Below are 18,906 nucleotides of genomic sequence, written 5' to 3'. Positions count from 1 at the left end.
ATTTTTTTTTATTTCCCTCATAAAGCTGCAATCGTTGCAATCATAATTATAAAAAAATATATATATCTGTACAGCGATTGTAGCAAACCTAGCGGTGATTACATGAATTTCTAAAATAAAACTCACCGACTCCCTGTTGGTATTTTCCTTCACTATAAAAATGTGACCGAGTTTACAGCTGATATTTTTGTTACTTGAAAAAACCAAAAAATAAATAAATTATTTGTGGTTAATTATTTATCAGTTTTATTGCTTGAATATTTCAAATTTGTGACTGATATTTATAAAATTGATGGTTTTTTTTTGTAATAAATAAGTTATTAAAATGTATATTAAATTATTTGACAAGCCATTTAATTATGCCAACGACATCACCTGTTGTTCGTTTAGAATGCAAACAATCAATAGTGATTACATTTTTTATTAATCATTTTTTTTATTGACAAATAAAAGTTATGACATTTAAATACTATGAATATATTAAAAGTTTATACTGAGGTAATTAATCCTTAATTTTTTATATTAATTATAATGAAATTATCTGACGTCTAATAATTTTTGGATTTACTTGAAGACAAATTTGTATTTTGGATTTTCTTGAAGACAAAAAGTATCTGACAGTTTGACAGTAATGTTAGCGGGCATCTGTCAATTTTTTAAATTTTGAAACAATAAATTTAAATGTTTAAAAATAAAATTATCTTGAAGTTAGTGGACATGAATTTTTTGATTTTTTTTTCAACAGTAAATTTAAAAAAAAAAAAATAAACTAAAAATATGCACATGTAGAAAATTTAACAAACTAAAGGTGCAATTTTTTTGAATATTTTTTTTTTATAATTAATCAGTTTGTTAAGAATTCAAAAATTATTTAACGTCTGTCAAATTCAGTATCGTAAAATTAAAACAAACTAAAAAGTATAAAATAATATTTCTCAATCTCATGAAGATTCAAAACTACATACAGATCTATTCTTACAGATAGTCCTGAAAATTTATAATTGTGAATTTTTAATAGTTATGAAAATACTTGTAAGATTTAAAACGAAAAACGTGGGGCGCATGCAATATATAACTATAAGAAGTGTAGAGAAGAGCTATCAATGAAAAAACTTTAAAATCAGTCCATATTATTTGCAGTGCATTAAAATTGTTGTTTGAACTATTAATGCATCAATTATCTGTTGCATGCGCCCTCCGTTTTTCGTTTTAAATCTTACAAGTATTTTCATAACTATTAAAAATTCACAATTATAAATTTTCAGGACTGCCTGTTAGAAATTTGGAATTTGTATGTGATTCTAAATCTTCATGAGGTTGAGAAATATTATTTTATACTTTTTAGTTCGTTTTAAAAACTTGGTATATTAAAAATTTTTTTTATTTCGATAATTATTTTCTGTTTTTTAGTATTGTGTGAGTGAAATTTTGAAATCGATTTGAAGGCCTGGATAAGCTAATGACGGAGACATGCGACAAATTTCAGCTTTATTTCAGTTTCTTTTCACTTAATCAAATCTGAAATAGAAAATCCCTATTTCTATCTACCAATATATCAAACTCATTTTTTATAAGATTTATACTTAAAAATATTAAAACAAATCAAAGCCAGATTCTTTTTAGTTAAAAATTTTGAACATGTGACTCTATTCATGGTGCTGGAGATCCTAGTCGTCACATTCTTTCCATCTCCTTCATTGTATTTTCTTTACACAGTGTTTGTTTATCTGTCATCCAGCCGTGAGCTATATTCAAGAATATAATTCACCCAAGAATTAGTTTTAAATTAATTTTAAAAAATTCGTACTGAACAGACAAACAAACGAATATGAATTTTTTATTCGATTTCTTTTCATTTGTTTTTGTTATTTAATTTTTTTCTTCCTCTTCTAGTGCTTCTCCTTCTCATTTTAAAAAAAATTTTTTTTTCATTTTCTTGCATTGTCATCTAATTTTGAGCTTTGTTCCAAATTTCAAGTCTCTAGCTCATCGAGAAGTTACTTTAAAATCAATTACAAAATTCCACCCGAACAGACATTCATAAAAGTGAGTTAATAAAAACGTGGTAAAAAATGCATGCTTTGAAAATTCAAAATATGGTAGATGCATTTTTTTAAATTTTGTTACTTAAATTATTCAATTTTTTTGTGTGTAATTAAAAAAATATATGTCTGCTGTATTACACTCATCTGACAGTTAGCAATTTTTTAAATTTTTAAATAAATAATTAAAATGTCAGTAGAATAAAAATTAAAAAATGCATACTTGAATAATTTAAAAATCAGTATGAGCATTTTTAAAATTTTTATTATTTTGAATGAGCGTGAATGTACTAGACATCAGACGAATTTGAAATTATAAATAAATAGAGTAAATAATTTTAAAAAAATATTTTTAAAAAATGCACTTATTAATTTTTTAAATTTTTAAATGCGCATTTTTTAAAATTTTATTTTGTCAATTATTTACTCTATTTATTAATAATTTTAAATTTGTCTGATATCTGTTACATTCACACTCATTTATTTTTATCATTTATTATGATACTGAAGTTTGCTGACATCTAATAATTTTTTGACTTTTTTTCAAAGCGATAAATTAAAAAATATATATATTTTGAAAAATTGCACCTAGAGATTTTTCAATTTTCTACATGTGCATTTTTTCAATTTTTTTTTTTTTATAATTAGTTGAAAAAAAAACCCAAAAATTGTTTATTAAATTCAGGATCATTAATTTATTGAAGATTACTAGAATTATTTCATATCTGCTAGATTCACTTAAAAAAAAAATATTTCCGAAAATTGCACTTATAGTTTTTTTAATTTTCTACATGTGCATTTTTTTTAGTTTTTTTTTTTTTTAATTAAATTGTTGATCAAAAATTCAAAAATTGTCTGCTAATTTTAGGATCATTTATATTTATCCTGGTTAGTATACCAAAAATTTTTGAATATTTTTTCACTACTTAATAACAAAAAAAAACAAAAAAATAAAAATATGCACTCGTAGAAAATTAAAAAAACTATAAGTGCAATTTCCTGAAATATTTTATTTTTCATAATTTATTGTTAAAAAAAAAATCCAAAAATTATTTGACATCTGCTAAATTCAGTATCTATATTCACTTACTTTTACGTAAAAATAATAACATTTTTTTTTTTTTTTAGGCATTATTATGGTGAAATATTAAATTTACAAATATATACATCAAACAATATATATATCATAATAATAATAATGGAGCAGGTAATACCAACGAGTTGGTTAAATAAAATTCTCTTGACTGTAAGTTTGGGATGTGCAATATTTTGTTTAATAATAGAACAGTGGTTCACTTTGACATCATTATCTATATATATTTCATTAATATGGTGTATAATTGTGATAATAATATCAACTTGGTTGAGTTGTTATCTTTTAAAATTAACATTGAAAGCAGTTTCGCCAATTAACATCCACCCAGTTGATAAAATAATTAAAAAAATTTTAAATATCGAATTAGAAACCAACAAAAAGTTATCATCTCAAAATGATGAAAATAAAATATCTGATAAATCAAATGATATAAATAAAATAATAACTGAAATAAATGACAAATTTATTGACACCTGGTACGCAATTATCAGTAATGACAGAACATTTAACGACGAATCAAAAAAAATTCTCAAAACACTTTTCGAAAAAGTTTACAGCAAAATATTACTAATAAATAAAATAAAACTATCGCATAAATTTGCTGATATTTTGCTACTGCATTTGAAAGAATATCGACGCGCGTTACGTCGAGTTGACAAGGGCAAAGCCAAAGACATTGAAGAAGCCTACAGATGTATACATCCAGGATCTCGCAGTAATTCAACACTAGAACACACACTGCATCGAATTGTAAAAATTATCATCCGCGAATTTATCCAGTGGGAATTGACAAATTCTTTACCATGTAAATTATTATTATCAATACTTGCCAAAAAGTTATCTGTTGTTTTGCATCAAGTGTCTGTACCTCAGTGGATTTTTATTAGAATAATTAAATATTTACAATTTACTGATAATAAAATATCTAGAGATACTGATAGGGGAATAGTATCTCAAGGTTTAAGTACAGGAATAACTTCAGCGACAGCTGCAGTAATAAAAAGACAGTTGCCAAATCCAGTATTAAATGATAACAACCCAATAATTGAGATAACTTCACCTAAAATAGTAACCTCGTGTAAAAAAAACGACAGGATATCTCTGTGTCTTGATGGACTGTCGACAATTGGGCACAAGGGATTGTGGAATGATTTGAATGATGTAATAGATTATGATACTAATGACAAGTACGACGACGATGACGACGATCATATATCACCAGTGTATGAAGAGCCGACGGACTTCGCGACGACAATCGCACGTCTGAGAAATTTACTCCAACAAAAATCGACAGTCAGCACTCCGTTGCCTGTCGAAGAAAAATCTTTTGCGTACGATAACCAGTTTGTTAACTTAGCGATACCTTGGACTGAGTTTCATACATCGACTGATGGCTCACAGCAGTTGTTGTACTGCATACAATTTGATGACGTTGAACAACATGGCGAAGATATGTTTGAAACAACGATCGCGACTGTGAGAAGACAGTACGCGGACTTTGTCCAACTGCACAAGAGTTTAGAAGAGTTATCAAATTATTCTTCAGTTATATCAGACATTCGTTTGCCAGATGGAGGTCGTGTGGAGATGGAAAGTTATTTGAAGACACTCTGCTGTAAACTGTCACCTGACATTCCAACGCAGCTGAGACATTTCTTGAGACCAAATAGCGGAGGCAGTAAAAAAGCGGACGCAGTTGCTCCGAGGTTCGATAGATTTTTAGCTAAGACAGTCACTGGAGTCTTCAATACTTTGAGAACTGTGGTACCGGGTTTTGAAATGGATCAGGAAGATGACAGTGTTCCGATGCCGACACTCATGCCTTTATCAGACATTCCATGGAGGTTTGTTGAAGATATTAAATCGAACAAAATTACTGATGAGTTGGAGATGCTGTTAGCTGATAGAGTAGATTATTGTTCTGTTGACACTGCGTACGAAGCTGTTGAGTCTATTGAGGCTGATGGGGAATCTGAACTGTTGTCACATTGGCTGGAAATAGTTAACACTCCGTATGATGAAGAACTTGAGGAGTTAGATAGTAAATTGACTATGTCTTGTATAGGCATTGATTTAATTTGTGAAATTTTAGCTGGTGTTGATAGTAACAATACTCTGAGACAGGAAACTGTCGTAAGATGGACGAAATTATTTTTTGGTAGCATTACTGAGCCATTAATTAGTCAGTATATTTTTAAATTTTATAATAATTTAAATTTGATGTCGGTATTTTCTAATGAACAGGATGATAATTGTAGTGAAGACATTGATGTTGTTGAAGGGAAATTGTTTGGGATACTGGAGTCAAAAATATCAAGTGAATTAAAATTTATTTTTGGGGAAAATGATGTTAAAAAAATAATTAAGTTTTTATTAAAGTCATTGGAATGTCAAAAAGTAAATCTTGATTTGTTGCTGCAAATTGTTGATATTTTAGCATCAGAATTGTTGGCTGCGTCGAAAATTAATGATGATAATTTGCTATCATAAAATAATTGTTAGAGGTTTAGTTTATTTTTTTATAAACTTAAGGGGGAAGGATCTGAGATACGAAAAAAAATATTTTGGGATTTTTTTTTGAGAGTACGTTCTTTATTAAAATTTTGAAAATTTGTGACATTGTTAAGCGACATTTGAAGAGTATTCTCTGAAATTTTCATAAAAAAATATTGAAAAATGAGCCAGTGGTAGTGGGGAGAGACGAGTTATAAGAAAAGTCTCTATGCCGTAGGCGGGATAATTTAGGACTTTTATTTAAAATCAAAAAACCAAAAAGATTTCTTGGGTACATATAAGTTTATGTTAGATTTGGGTAAGGTTGCGAATTCTTTAATGAGAATATTTGCAATTAAAAATTAAATTTTTAATCCGTAATTGAAATTATATCGATTAAAATTACGAAATTAATTTTTAATTCAACAACTTGAATTGAAAAATTAATTTTAATTCAGAAACGTTGAGATTAAATATTAAAAAATTAATTTTAATCCAAAGACGTGGGATTCAAAATTTAAAAATTAATTTAACACGTGAAATTAAAAATCGAAAAACTAATTTTTAATCAGACAAGTGAAATTAAAAACTGAAGAATTAGTTTTTAAATTGACACGTGGGTTTAAAATTTCAAAAATTAATTTTAATTCAGAAACGTGAGATTAAAAATTAAAAAATTACTTGTTAATGCCAACACGTGGGATCTAACATTGGAAATTACTTCTTAATTTAGATACGGTACGCAATCAGATAAGTAATCAAGACAAAATATTTGACGACACATAACAGGAAAGAATACTGTTTTACTTAACATTCAAGATTAAATATTTTTAAACTTACTCTTGATCGTCACGTACAACAAAATTTGAAATAAAAAGATCATTCATAGGTGAGAAATTTAAGAATTAAATTTTTCGAATAATTTTCAGTGTAAACAGTGAATTTAAAATTAAAACAACACTAAGCCGATGTTGTCATAAGTAGGGTCAGGATTTTTGCGTTAATTTAAAAATATTTAACAATAAGTGGTGTGAAGTTTTTTATATTACGGGGAAAATATTGGTCGTATTCAAAAAGTTTTTAAACAAAAGTTGTAGAAAATTTAATTTTCGAACAGAAATGTCTCTTATAATTTTTTCTTAGGACTACTAAGAAAGCCGTAATTTCGAAATTAAGATTTTCATAATTAATCAAATTTTGAATCATTCATTATGAATCTTAATTTTTGAATTGCAGTGAAAATATTGGTCGTATTCAAAAAGTTTTTAAACAAAAGCTGTAGAAAATTTAATTTTCGAACAGAAATGTCTCTTATAATTTTCTCTTAGGACTACTAAGAAGGCCGTAATTTCAAAATTTAGATTTTCGTAACTCCCAAAATTTTGAATCATTCATTATGAATCTTAATTTTTGAATTACGGTGAAAATATTGATCGTATAAAAAAATCATAACAGACATTTTTTTTTTAAATCAAATTTCCTACAACTTTTGTTCGAAAACTTTTTTAATAAGGCCAATATTTTCGCTGTAATATCAAAAATTTGAACTACTCATTTCAAAAATAAAACAAAAATCATGTCCCGTCACGAGTTATTCTGCCTACGGCATGGATACTTTTTTTAAGTGCCTCGTCTCTCCCCACCACCACTGGCTTATTTTTCAATGTTTTTTAATAAAAATTTCACAGAATACTTTTGAAATGCTACTTAACAATGTCACAAATTTTGAGAATTGTAATAACGAACCCTGAAAAAAAATTTACATCCTTTTTTTTTTGTATCTCAGACCAGCTTCCCCTTGACGAGAAAAAAAAACGAATTATATCAGTATGGAATAACGATGTCTACGTACCTGATTGCACTGTTAAGAGAAAATGGAGCCGCTATTACTTTAATTACCGTAGCTGTAATTAAGTGATTATTACCTTGTACTGTTTTATTTTGAATCCAAAAATTTATTTCCATTTTCTCTATAGTCATTTATTGTCTTTATTAAAAAAAAAAATACTTACGTTACCATTAAAAATTTTTATTAGTATTTGAACTTAAAATATTTTACTTATACCTATGTAAGAAATTAACTCTATTTAAAATAACTTTTATACAAAAGAAATGTAATTTATATTTTTTTGTTTTTACACAAGTCTCATATTGTTTGTTATAATATATTAGATATCAATTAAATTAACAATATCAAGTGAAGAAAATACAGTAAAATATGAGACAAAAAAATTATTTTATTAATTGTATTATTTATATTTTTTGCACAAAATTTTTGTCATCGTCTCTAGTCCTTGGAATTAGTATCGGTTTGAGTTTTTTGTTTTTCAAGTTGTGCCCTTTACAAAAAAAAAAAGTTTATTAATTACAATTCGAATAAAAAAAGAGATTGATGGATTTCTAAGTCATTGCAAATATTATTATGTTCTTTAAATTATTTTTATATAAAGTATTATCTTGACTAAAACTGACATTTGTATTTTTTACATAAAATTATTTTAAATTTACATACCAAAAAGAAACTTACGCACTGTGCCATTAATTATTTGTACGACGAATAAATAAAGAAAACATTTAAATAAATAATAAATATAATTATTTATAATTATAATCTTTAAAAATTAATTAACATATTAATCAGGAAGCTGAAGCTAGCGGCCGTAATAAGTAGCGGCTCGCAATTTTTTTTTCCGTAGCCGCTACTTATTACGATTATTAGCACAATCTTTTGCCTGGCCGCTAGCATAATATTTGGCGTGGCCGCTACTTATTATGGCCGCTAGCTTCAGTTTCATTATATTAATCATCTACTATTATGAAGATTTGATTTTTTTTTTTAAATAAAATTGATTTTAAAAATAATTAACAATTTTTGAAACTGTCGGTACTAATAAATGCCGGAATGATAAGTGAAAGAAAGGAATAATTATGATTGCGATCAAGATGTAATACCTGAAAAAATATATATCATCAAATTAAAAATAATTTTATTAATTCATCACTTTTCCAAAAACTATTTTCACTCCAAAATTATTTATTTTCTGAAGACGTTGGTGAATTCGAAATAAAACAGTGAGTTAAAATTCTATTAATGGCACATACACGCATATCAATGTCATTATTAGTGAAAAAAAAATCAGGATTAATGTAAGTCATATTTGCAATAAAAACTTAAAAAAGCCATCTTCAGTAATCCATTAAAAATGGACATTAAGGGGAACCACTAGTGTGACCGAGAAAAAAGATGATTTTTGGGAATTATTTTAAAGAAAGCTACTGCATGGAATGTTTTATTCTTTTGATGATATATTTTTAGATGTATAATGAATACTAGATTAAATTTTTGGACCAAAAAATTCAAAATTTAGCGAATTATTAACAATCTCAACGCTCAAAAAATAAATCCCCACACTATTGCAGTGATAGCAACTTTCAGACTGCGTAAAATAAAAAAAAACCTTAAAGTTTATTTAATTAGAAGGTATTTTCTGTACCATGACCCGCGGGTTAAGAAAAAAATTTAAATTTAACAAAATGGCGGGATTTTTTAAAAAATTTCAAATTTCGCGCGAAAATTTGATGATTTTTGGCTGCTAAAATTACATTTTTGATTCGATTGAAAAACTGGAGGTTCATGGTACGTAAAAACATATAAAAGAAGCTGCAATTCGAGTCAAATTGATCGGATGATTTGTCTTCGAGTTATAACTGCAGCAGTTTTGAAAAATGTATTTTCGAGAACCAATAAGCGGCTGCTCTTTAAATGTAACTCAAAAAATCTATTCGAGATATGCACTAGAAATTGTAGTATGTTATTTTTGAAGGTATAGACTATCGAAATGTGCACAAAAAAAAATTGATTTTTAAAAAATTTCACACTAGTGGTCTCCCTTAAATTCAAATATAAAAAAAAAATATATATATATTTTACCTCAATTGATGATTGAAATCATCTTCAATATCATCATCATCCCAGTTATCTTCCCATACACTAATATCTTCATTATCTTCATCTTTTGCAGTCCAATCTAAATAAAAATAAATTAAAATTACTATACAAGAATTAAAAAAAAAAACATGATACTGGAATTAGTCGATGTCTTATAATTTTTAGATTTTTTTAAAAACGTGAAATTATAAAAAAAAAAATATTTTAAAAAATTGCACCGATAGTTTTTTAAATTTTCTACATGTGCATATTTTTAAATTTTTTTTTGTAATTGATTTGAAAAAAAAAAAAAAAAAAAAAAAAAAAAAAAAAAAAAAAAAAAAAAAAATCCAAGAATTGCTGTCTGTTAACTTATGAGTGAATGTAGCAGAGAATTATAAGTATTTTAAATTTTGAAATAAATGAATAAATTATAAGTAGAGTAAAAGTAAAAAATGCATATTTAGATAAATGCTAAATCCGTACGCGCATTTTTTAAAATTTCATTATTTTAATTAATTAATTTATTTCAAATTTATAAATTGTCCCATGCCTGCTACAGTCATGTTAACTAACGTAAAATAATTTTTGAATTCTTAACAAATTAATGAATTATAAAAAAAAAAAAAAATATTTTAAAAAATTGCACCTTTAGTTTTTTAAATTTTCTACATGTGCACATTTTTCTTTTTTTTCTTTTTTTAAATTCAAACTGTTAAATAAAAATTAAAATATTCTTAATTGTCTGCTAACTTCAGGATCATAAAAAAAACATGATACTGATGGTACGCAGCAATTTTTCTATAAAAAAAAAAAAACAATACTTCATATTAATAGAAAAAAATTAAATAATTTAATATAAAATACTTCAAAAACTTTTTTACGATCATATTTTCAAATGACTTTTTCTAATAATAAATTTAAGTATTTTGAGTACGGCAGAAAAAAAGTGAATCAGCAAAATTGTAAAAGAAATGAAATATATGCTAAAATATACCTTCAGCAGGAAATTCCTCGAATTCATCATCCTCCTCAAGCAATCCTAAGTCAACCTTAGTTTTATCTGCTTTGTTGTCAGTCATTTTTTATTAATTTTATAAAATAATTTTAAAAATATTATATGACAGCAAATCTTCTAGAAATTGTGAATCTTTGATCTGATATTCGAACTCTGTTTCAGTAAAAATTCTAGGTTAGAATATACAAAGAGCTAAAGGCTTTTACACAATGGAAAATCTACAGTACATTCGAATTTCATTAACTTGGAAGTTCTCCTTAATTTTAACCCCGACTACGAGCTACGCTGTCTCCCTCCCATCTGATTCGCATGCATCATTCATGTGACGTAAAAGCGCATGTGCGTAGTCTACTCTAAAGGAAAACTGTCAAGTTGATTTTTTCGATACGAAACAAAACATCATTCCTTAAAATAGAAGACAAAATAAATAATGATCCTGAAATTGACATACAATTAACAATTTTTGAATTTTTTTTTCAACAAATAAATTACAAAAAAACTAAGAAAATACAAAAAACTACAGGTGCAATCCCTGATTAAATAATTGAATTCAACCGAATTTAAAATTTTAATTCTGTTATATTTTGTCGAATTCTGCAAAATTGAATTCAACCGAATTGAAAATTTTAATTTGAATGAAACAGAATAAAACCGATTTAAAAATTTCAAATTCGTTTTAATTCAGTTTAATTCGGAATCAGAACCAAAAATTGGATAATTACTTTCGAATTAATCAGAATTAAACCGAATAGAATTATTTAAATTCGTTTTAATTTTGACAAATTCTGGTTTTCCTGCCGAATTAGACAGAATTCATTTTTGAGTTAGCTACCGATTTAACAGAATTTATCTGAATTGAATAGAAATAAAAATTTAATTCTGTTTAATTCGATCGAATTCAGTTGTTTAATCATGAATTTTTTTTAATATTTTTTTTTTTGTAATTTAGCACCTAGAAAAAAAATTCCAAAATTATTAAACGTCGGTTAATTTCAGTATCATAATAAATAAACAATTGGTCAAGTCCTAAAAAGAATAGAAATTTTTAATGTATGATGACACTATGTATGAGAATTTAATTAATAAAGAGACTTTTAAAACAAATTACTTTTTAAGGCAGTATTCTATTTTGAGGGTGCGAAAAAAAGAGCTATTTTTTATGAATTTTTAATGAAATTATGAATATAGATATACATGTAGGGTTTGCTAGGCTAAAAAAAGACACTATTGAAATACTTTTAAAAAAATTTTCTTTTATATATTCGACCTGCCGTTTCACATTATTCCTTCGTACGGGAATGACATGCTATTAGGAGTGGACAATCTCACCGTACTGGGGTATCAGCTACTCAAAAGCCAACCATCTTTCACTTGCTACGCGCTGGACGCGGAATTCGACATAACCCTGCTTAAAAAATCCGATAGATTCTTATAGCCAAGGTATAAGGCCCTATACTTAACTATAGCACTTCTCATAGAACTTATTCATTCTTATAAAATGTCTATGGGAATTTATAAGAAACTATTGGATTCTATAAGATTTTCTAAACAGGGAAATACCGCGCGACGAGAGATCGGCGAACTGCTACAACGAGACGGAGAAATAAAAGGGGTTACAAAATGCGCGGAGCACCATATTAAGCTAAAACCCGGCACGGAACCGATCAAAACGCGGTATTTTCCGAAAAACCCGAAGATGCAAGAGGTAATGAATGCTGAGGTCGATAAAATGTTGAAAGACGGGATCATAGAACCGTCTAACAGCCCGTGGAATTCTCCTGTCGTGTTGGTACGCAAGAAAGACCGAAAATACCGGTTCTGCGTCGATTTTCGAAAAATTAACGAAGTTTCTGAAAAAGACGCGTTCCCGATTCCTCATGTAAACGCGTCGTTAGATAAACTGAGAAAAGCAAAGGTGATCAGTACGATAGACCTGAAGAGCGGTTACTGGCAAATACCACTGGAGGTGAACAGTAAAGCGATTACTGCGTTCACCATCCCTGGTCGTGGTCTACTCCAGTTCCGGGTCATGCCTTTTGGTCTGCATTCCGCACCTGCAACGTTTCAACGCGTAATGTATGAAGTAATTGGCGCTGATATTTATATAGAAACAATCAAAACATGGAACCTCAACTGACGATGGAAGAAGAAATCTGGCTGATGGAAGAGATGCTCCAGCGACCATCGCAGCTGATTCTAACCCCAACCACCTCGACCATCACAGTCTATTCTTGTCTCTCTGCTGCTTGAAGCTCAAGCCAATACTGGAAAGACCTCATTGGCCGCACACTTACTCATACATTATTATCAAAAATACGTTATCATCACTTCGATAAAATTCAGCAGATAACCCGTCCCGTAATGATTTGATTTAAAAAATTTCTTTATTTATATTTTGTTTGTAATACAAATTTTACAATGTTTATATAGTTTTATTTTGTTTTCGTTTTATAAAAACTAACCAAACACGTTTATGTTTTTAATTTTTAGTGTTAATTGATTTATTTTTATTTTAGAATCGGATAAAAAATTTAGAAAAATACCCCATACATTCAACCCGGAAATGATTTAATTTCAGAAGATATAACTTTTGAAATAATTTACTTACCATGGACACTACAAAAGGGCGGCGCGATCTAGTGGTGAGCACCGAACTACTCTCGCTGTTTCTGCCTAGCATTATAACTTTTTAAATCTCTCTCTCTCTCTCTCTCTCTCTATTCTGCTACAGCAGACATAAAACAACTTATAAATTTTAAATAAATAAATTGAAATAATGAAGTTTAAAAAAATATACTAAAAGTAACAGACGGCAGACAATTTTTTAATTTTTATAAACATTTACTAGTAAATAAAATACAATTTTTTGAATTTACACAAAAATATTTTTTAAAATTTGTCAAAGTTTTTTCTATAAATATTTTATGTATTTTCTTAAAAGAAATAAATATTTTTTAAGTCTGCTACTTTTAATATCATGGAAAAATACGCGTACTGACATTTCATTTATTGAAATACGCATTTTTTATTTTTATTCTGCTAACATTTTATTAATTTATTCAAAAATTTTTAAAATTCTAACTTGCGTTGCATTCACACTTATTCTATACTTTGTTTTTTTTTTTAACAGTAGCGACATCTATAATCATCATGACCTACGAATAAAATAAAAAGCATTTTTTAGTGACGTCATATTACAACACACGTATACTATAAAAACATGATTTTATACCATATATACATATATATTTTTGTGATGAACAGTACAAAGCATACAAAGTGATGTTGTGACTTGTATGACGATAAAATGAACCAAAATAAATTATTTTTTTTAAATTTACATAAAATAAGTGGATTTTTAATGTAACTTTTTACACTAACTAAAAAAAACACATATTTTAATTATTTACATACTAAAAAAAAATTTAATTATTTAATTAACATCGAGTATTAAAATTCGATATATGAGTTTATCAAGTTCAATATAAACAATCAGGTATATCTTTTTTTCTTTGTTTTTAATTTTACTTTATTATAAAATTTTAAATTAAAAATAATTCGCGCTGCAGATAATTTATTTTAAATTATTATTAATAATAAAAATAATATAATTTTTCAGGTGTATGGAATTTATAAATTTAAAATTACACAGTGGATATGCATTCATTACGTACACCAAGAAAATTTCCTGTTTTTGTATTTCCACAGAGTATTACCTTTTATTTAGATGATCAATCAACACATAAACAAGTGCTGACACTTTATAATCCTTATGAATTTCCAGTTAAATTCAAAGGTAATTTTTAAATTTAATTTATTTATTATTATGTATGGGATTGTTTTTATTATTGATAATAAATTAAAAATTTTTTAGTTTTAAGTACTTCTCCAAATAAATACAAAGTTGTTGATCCTGAGGGAACAATAAAATCTCGATGCTGTGTGGACATTGTTGTAAGACATACTGCTCTGCTGGTTGCTAATTGCAATGTAGTAGATAAATTTAGAATTCAAATGCAAGAACATCCAACAAAACAAGTAATTAATTAAAATTTTTTTTAATGAGTGTAAATGTAACGCAAATGGGAATTTTTTAATTTTTGAATTAATGAATAAAATTTCAGTAGAATAAAAATAAAAAAATTCGTATGTTGATGAATGAAAAATCAGTACGCGCATTTTTTTAATTTATTTAAAATTTATAAATTGTCTCATGTCTGCTGCATTAACTCTCATGTTTTTTTAAACCATTTTTAGTAGACAGAAATTTATATTTTTATAAACTACATCGACTTTCTAATTAGCAAATTGTCTAACTCCATTTCAAAAAATTCTCTATCTATGCGAAAAAAAAATGAAAGATTTTTTTTTTCATGTAAAAATCAATTCCATATCTAGTATGTGTAATATTTTTGTCAAATAATATTTTCTCTGACTATTAGTATCTGAAAATTGCACAGAATCACTTACTAAAAAAATTAAGTTAAACAATTTGCTAATTGAATCGTTTATTTGAGAAACCCCATAAGTCATGTTTTTTCAAAATTGAGTTTTTTGCATTTTTGGGTCCTTCGGATGTCCCCCCATAGAAATTAATAAAAATATCCATCAAATCAGTGTTTAAAAAATAATTAACGGGGTGTCAGAAATTTTATTTTATTGAGAAACCCCATAAGTCAATGACTTATGGGGTTTTTCAAATAAACATATGCAGCTTTAGTTTTATAGAAATAATTTTTTCTTTTTTATTTAAAATTCGCGCTTTTTTGGAAAAAAAAAATAATACGACTAATTAAAATACTTAAATTAATTATTATTTTTTGTAATTTCTGAGTTTCAGAGTTTAAATACATTATATACTTCATTTTATGAGTCTAATAATTTATTTGAGTAGAAAAAATAAATAAAACAATGATTTTATAACTTTTTCTTCCGTTTGGTTGAGAAACCCCATAAGTCAATCAACTTTAAATAATTTTTTTTAGTTTCAATCAAAACATGGAATTTTTCTTCTTTGAATATTTTCAGACGCTAACATTATTGTCTTAAATTATTTATTTATTATTTCAATGGTAAAATTTTCCAGAAAAATGTTTTTTGTGTTCCCTGAAAAATTTTGTTTTCTTGACTTATGGGGTTTCTCAAATAAACCATTCAATTAACACATCAATTTTAAATTTTTAGTCATAATCTATATTATTAAGAGAATAAAGAAAATTTTGTACCAAACATATCTCTATGATAGTTGCTGTTATTAAATTTGGTATCGTTAAAAAAAGTCTTGACTTAAATTTGTGCTTTTTGATGGCTTAAACTTTTTTTTTTATTGCCACGTATCGGAAATAAATCAATTTATGACAGTAAAAAGTAAACAAACTTAATTTTTCACGGGAAGACATTGACTTTAATTTGTGCTCTTTCATAGTTTCAGATGTTTTTAGTCACTAGTTACTTCTAAGCCTTAAGCTTTATAAGTAATTATGAATATATATGTGCATATATTAGATTGTGCCAAATACAATTGAAAAATCAGACCGTGTGTGGATTTTTTTTAAGAATCCCATGATTTATACAATTGATGAATTATTAAATTATTTAAAAATAAAAAACTAAGTGAATTATAAACATAATCTTAATCATTTAATAAAAATAAAAAATTTATATTTATATTTCGTGTGAAAAGGTCATAGGTAAAAGAGATGTTGAAGCAAAATTATTACCGGGGGCCTGTGATACCGGAAGAGGAACTCCAGATCCTGATATGTTCCAACAATTGCCTCTCAATGAAAATAGGCAGCAAAGGAATTATTCTTTAGCTTCTCAATCACGGACAATAGAAAGTACGTTTTTTTCTTATTTTCAATTTTCTTATAATCAATTTTATATTTTAAAAATATTTTTTTACTTTGTTTTAGGGGGAACAAATTATATAGCACTTGTTGCTGGAATTATTTGTATAATTGGACTGCTTTTGCCTACTGAAGGTGAACAAAGTTTGAGCATACCTGAGTATCTTCACTTGTCAATTAATTTCAAACTTATATTATCTTTTGTGTTAGGTAACTATTTTTTTTTTTAAATATTCATATATTTTTGAAACCATTGTCCGAAAGTGCCCTCACTTTTTTCAAATATTTAATGATCGAATTAAAAATTTGATAATTAATTTTAAAAAAAGTTAAGTTATTCATTAAAAAAAGGACTAAGCAGTTACAATTTCACTGAAAAATAAATTAAAAAAACAATTTCAATTACTTATAAGTTAAAAACCAAAAACATTAAAAGTATAAAAAATTATTATATTGAACTAATTAGTTTCACTATATTTAGTATTCGCATACTTGATTAATATTCTATAAAACGCTCTTATTTATGAAATTTATTCTATTGAAAATGAAAGGTTTATTTATATTTTATTATAGAGTAAGTTATATCGCGTTACAGACTGAAAAGCCATAAAGGGGTTTACAAAATTTGTTTTTTTTTTTTTTTCGGAAATTAACGTAATGTTCTATAAGTATAGTAAAGACAAAAAAATTTAGTTTCCAAGACCAATGTGATTGTGTCTTTAAAGTATAAGAATGATAAAAAACGTTCGAACTTAAGGACAATTTTTTCGTTACTTGGAAAAAATTTTAATTATAAAAAAAAATTTTTTTCTCTAAGTATTAAAAAGGATGAAATTTTGAAAAAATTTTTTTTTTAGTATTATACTTTTAGAACATAATTACGTCGATTCCCGAAAAAAAATGATTTATACGCCCTTATGGCATCTGTAACGCAATTTAAAAACAGATTTAAAATAAAAAATAATTCATTTAATGAATGAAAAAAAAATCTCTGAACATTGACAAATAATAAAATAAAGTTTCATTTAACTATAATCATTGATTATTTATCTTACTGACTGGCGCCATTTTATTTTGAATTATAAAAATATTTCTGAAGGTTTAATATTACTACATATCATCAGAGAATTTTTTAATTATTTGACTAATGTATCTGCAAGTCAAGAAATTTCAGTTTCAAAAATCTGTGGTCATCAAGAATTGAAGCTCAACGAAATTTTAAAAATTTCAGTAAAAAATCTTCATGTCAAGATTTAAATTTTGAATGTCAAATTTTTTAAACTAAAATTTATTTGCCTAATTTCTTTTAATTCCTAATTGATAACTAATTTTTTTAAAATTCTACATTTTGACAAAATTGTAACTGCGTTGTCCATTTTTTAATTAATGCCTTAATTTTTTTTAAATTAATTAATAAAATATTAATACTGTTATGAGCAGGGTTGTAAATAATGTATTACTTTCTTTAATGCATTAGCCATTAAATTTAATTTTTTAATGACAAGAAATTCCATTAACCATTATATTTAATTTTTTAATGGCGAAAAGTTCCATTAACCATTAAATTTTAATTTTTAATGGAAATAATTTCCATTGAGAATTAAATTTGACTTTAATAGGAGCAACTTCTATTCATCACAAATTCAGTTTTTCAAGATAGTAAATTACGAGTAAACGTCGACGATTTCTTTATTTTTTTAAATAGAAATAAGTAGAGGTATGCGAATTATTCGGGAATTTTCGAATAATTTGAAAATTTGAATTGTTCGATTCGATTCGAACGATATTCGCACATCTCTAGTGGGCATTTCCATTGACCATTAAATTTGGCTTTTTTAATGGTGAAAATTTCTATTAGGAATTTTACAACCCTGGTTATGAGAGCTTAGATTCATTGAATATTTTTAAAAAATGAGGGGGGGGGGGGAAATGTCCTTAAATTATAAATATCTACTACTAAATATTTTTTTCTTTTACAGGATTGGTTACAATAATAATTTTAAGATTGTAACCATTAATAAACCTCCAACGGAAGAAATAATAACATATGAGATAAACTTAAATTTAATTATTGAGAAAAACGCACAATTTACGTAAGAATTGTTTTAAAGTGATATTACGTATTATCTTTCTTTTTTTTATCATTACACAACATTTTTTTCTTTCAATGCTAGTCTGTAAAAATATATATAGAATTTCGTGCCGTTTCCTTTCACTTGAATATATAATAACTATAAATATTTTTTTATTTATTACATAAAAATCACGCTTATTAATTTAATAATGAATCGTGGTATGCTATATTTACTTTATTTTGTAAATATATTTAAATAATTAAGTGTCATTTATATATATCTGTAAAGAGATGACTTTTTCTTCTGTAATTTAATGTCTTTAATGAATTGTAACAAAAGAAATGATAATTTATGGAATATTAACTTTAGTGTCGTGCAATTAATAAATAAAATTGCATATTACAC

The 18,906-nt window shown here is 26.2% G+C and overlaps 3 protein-coding genes across 6 annotated transcripts; 2 read left to right on the top strand and 1 right to left on the bottom strand.

Annotated features, from left to right (window-relative positions):
• The first annotated feature begins 153 nt into the window (after positions 1 to 153).
• On the top strand, positions 154 to 7,630 carry LOC103568722 (uncharacterized). Of its 3 annotated transcripts, XM_053741215.1 has the most exons (3): positions 154 to 498; positions 1,411 to 2,046; positions 3,171 to 7,630. In XM_053741215.1, exon 3 carries the CDS (start codon positions 3,241 to 3,243, stop codon positions 5,626 to 5,628), a length of 2,388 nt encoding a protein of 795 aa, XP_053597190.1. In that variant the 5' UTR covers positions 154 to 498; positions 1,411 to 2,046; positions 3,171 to 3,240; the 3' UTR covers positions 5,629 to 7,630. The 3 variants fall into 3 exon arrangements, with proteins under 3 accessions (XP_053597190.1, XP_008543904.1, XP_053597191.1); XM_008545682.2 differs by lacking the exon at positions 1,411 to 2,046; XM_053741216.1 differs by lacking the exons at positions 154 to 498; positions 1,411 to 2,046 and adding an exon at positions 2,069 to 2,195.
• A 94-nt stretch (positions 7,631 to 7,724) lies between these two features.
• LOC103568721 (26S proteasome complex subunit SEM1) lies at positions 7,725 to 10,800 on the bottom strand. Its single transcript, XM_014439454.2, has 3 exons — positions 10,557 to 10,800; positions 9,563 to 9,659; positions 7,725 to 7,970 (listed from the first exon to the last, which is right to left on the bottom strand). The coding sequence occupies exons 1-3, from the start codon at positions 10,639 to 10,641 to the stop codon at positions 7,919 to 7,921; spliced, it is 234 nt and encodes a 77-aa protein (XP_014294940.1). The 5' UTR covers positions 10,642 to 10,800; the 3' UTR covers positions 7,725 to 7,918.
• Positions 10,801 to 13,821: 3,021 nt separating this feature from the next.
• On the top strand, positions 13,822 to 18,845 carry LOC103568719 (motile sperm domain-containing protein 1). Of its 2 annotated transcripts, XM_008545680.3 has the most exons (6): positions 13,823 to 14,073; positions 14,197 to 14,373; positions 14,452 to 14,615; positions 16,261 to 16,417; positions 16,493 to 16,636; positions 18,406 to 18,845. In XM_008545680.3, exons 2-6 carry the CDS (start codon positions 14,235 to 14,237, stop codon positions 18,435 to 18,437), a joined length of 636 nt encoding a protein of 211 aa, XP_008543902.1. In that variant the 5' UTR covers positions 13,823 to 14,073; positions 14,197 to 14,234; the 3' UTR covers positions 18,438 to 18,845. The 2 variants fall into 2 exon arrangements, with proteins under 2 accessions (XP_008543901.1, XP_008543902.1); XM_008545679.3 differs by having other exon boundaries at positions 13,822 to 14,073; positions 16,261 to 16,636.
• The last annotated feature ends 61 nt before the right edge of the window (positions 18,846 to 18,906 follow it).

The sequence above is a fragment of the Microplitis demolitor genome, chromosome 8 (genome assembly GCF_026212275.2).
Source record: "Microplitis demolitor isolate Queensland-Clemson2020A chromosome 8, iyMicDemo2.1a, whole genome shotgun sequence".
In the NCBI taxonomy this organism is placed as follows: Eukaryota; Metazoa; Arthropoda; class Insecta; order Hymenoptera; family Braconidae; genus Microplitis; species Microplitis demolitor.
This window is presented reverse-complemented; position numbering and strand designations above follow the sequence as displayed.

What these genes read in the sequence shown, in the direction of transcription:
- LOC103568722 (XM_008545682.2), top strand. Translation starts at nt 3,241, where the DNA reads ATGGAGCAGGTAATACCAACGAGTTGGTTAAATAAAATTCTCTTGACT.
- LOC103568721 (XM_014439454.2), bottom strand. Translation starts at nt 10,641, where the DNA reads ATGACTGACAACAAAGCAGATAAAACTAAGGTTGACTTAGGATTGCTT. An exon ending in CGAGGAATTTCCTGCTGAAG is followed by an intron (nt 9,660 to 10,556) that starts GTATATTTTAGC and finishes ATTTTTATTTAG; the next exon opens with ATTGGACTGCAAAAGATGAA. An exon ending in GATTTCAATCATCAATTGAG is followed by an intron (nt 7,971 to 9,562) that starts GTAAAATATATA and finishes TTTTTTGTAAAG; the next exon opens with GGCACAACTTGAAAAACAAA.
- LOC103568719 (XM_008545679.3), top strand. Translation starts at nt 14,235, where the DNA reads ATGCATTCATTACGTACACCAAGAAAATTTCCTGTTTTTGTATTTCCA. An exon ending in ATTTCCAGTTAAATTCAAAG is followed by an intron (nt 14,374 to 14,451) that starts GTAATTTTTAAA and finishes AAAATTTTTTAG; the next exon opens with TTTTAAGTACTTCTCCAAAT. An exon ending in AAGAACATCCAACAAAACAA is followed by an intron (nt 14,616 to 16,260) that starts GTAATTAATTAA and finishes TCGTGTGAAAAG; the next exon opens with GTCATAGGTAAAAGAGATGT.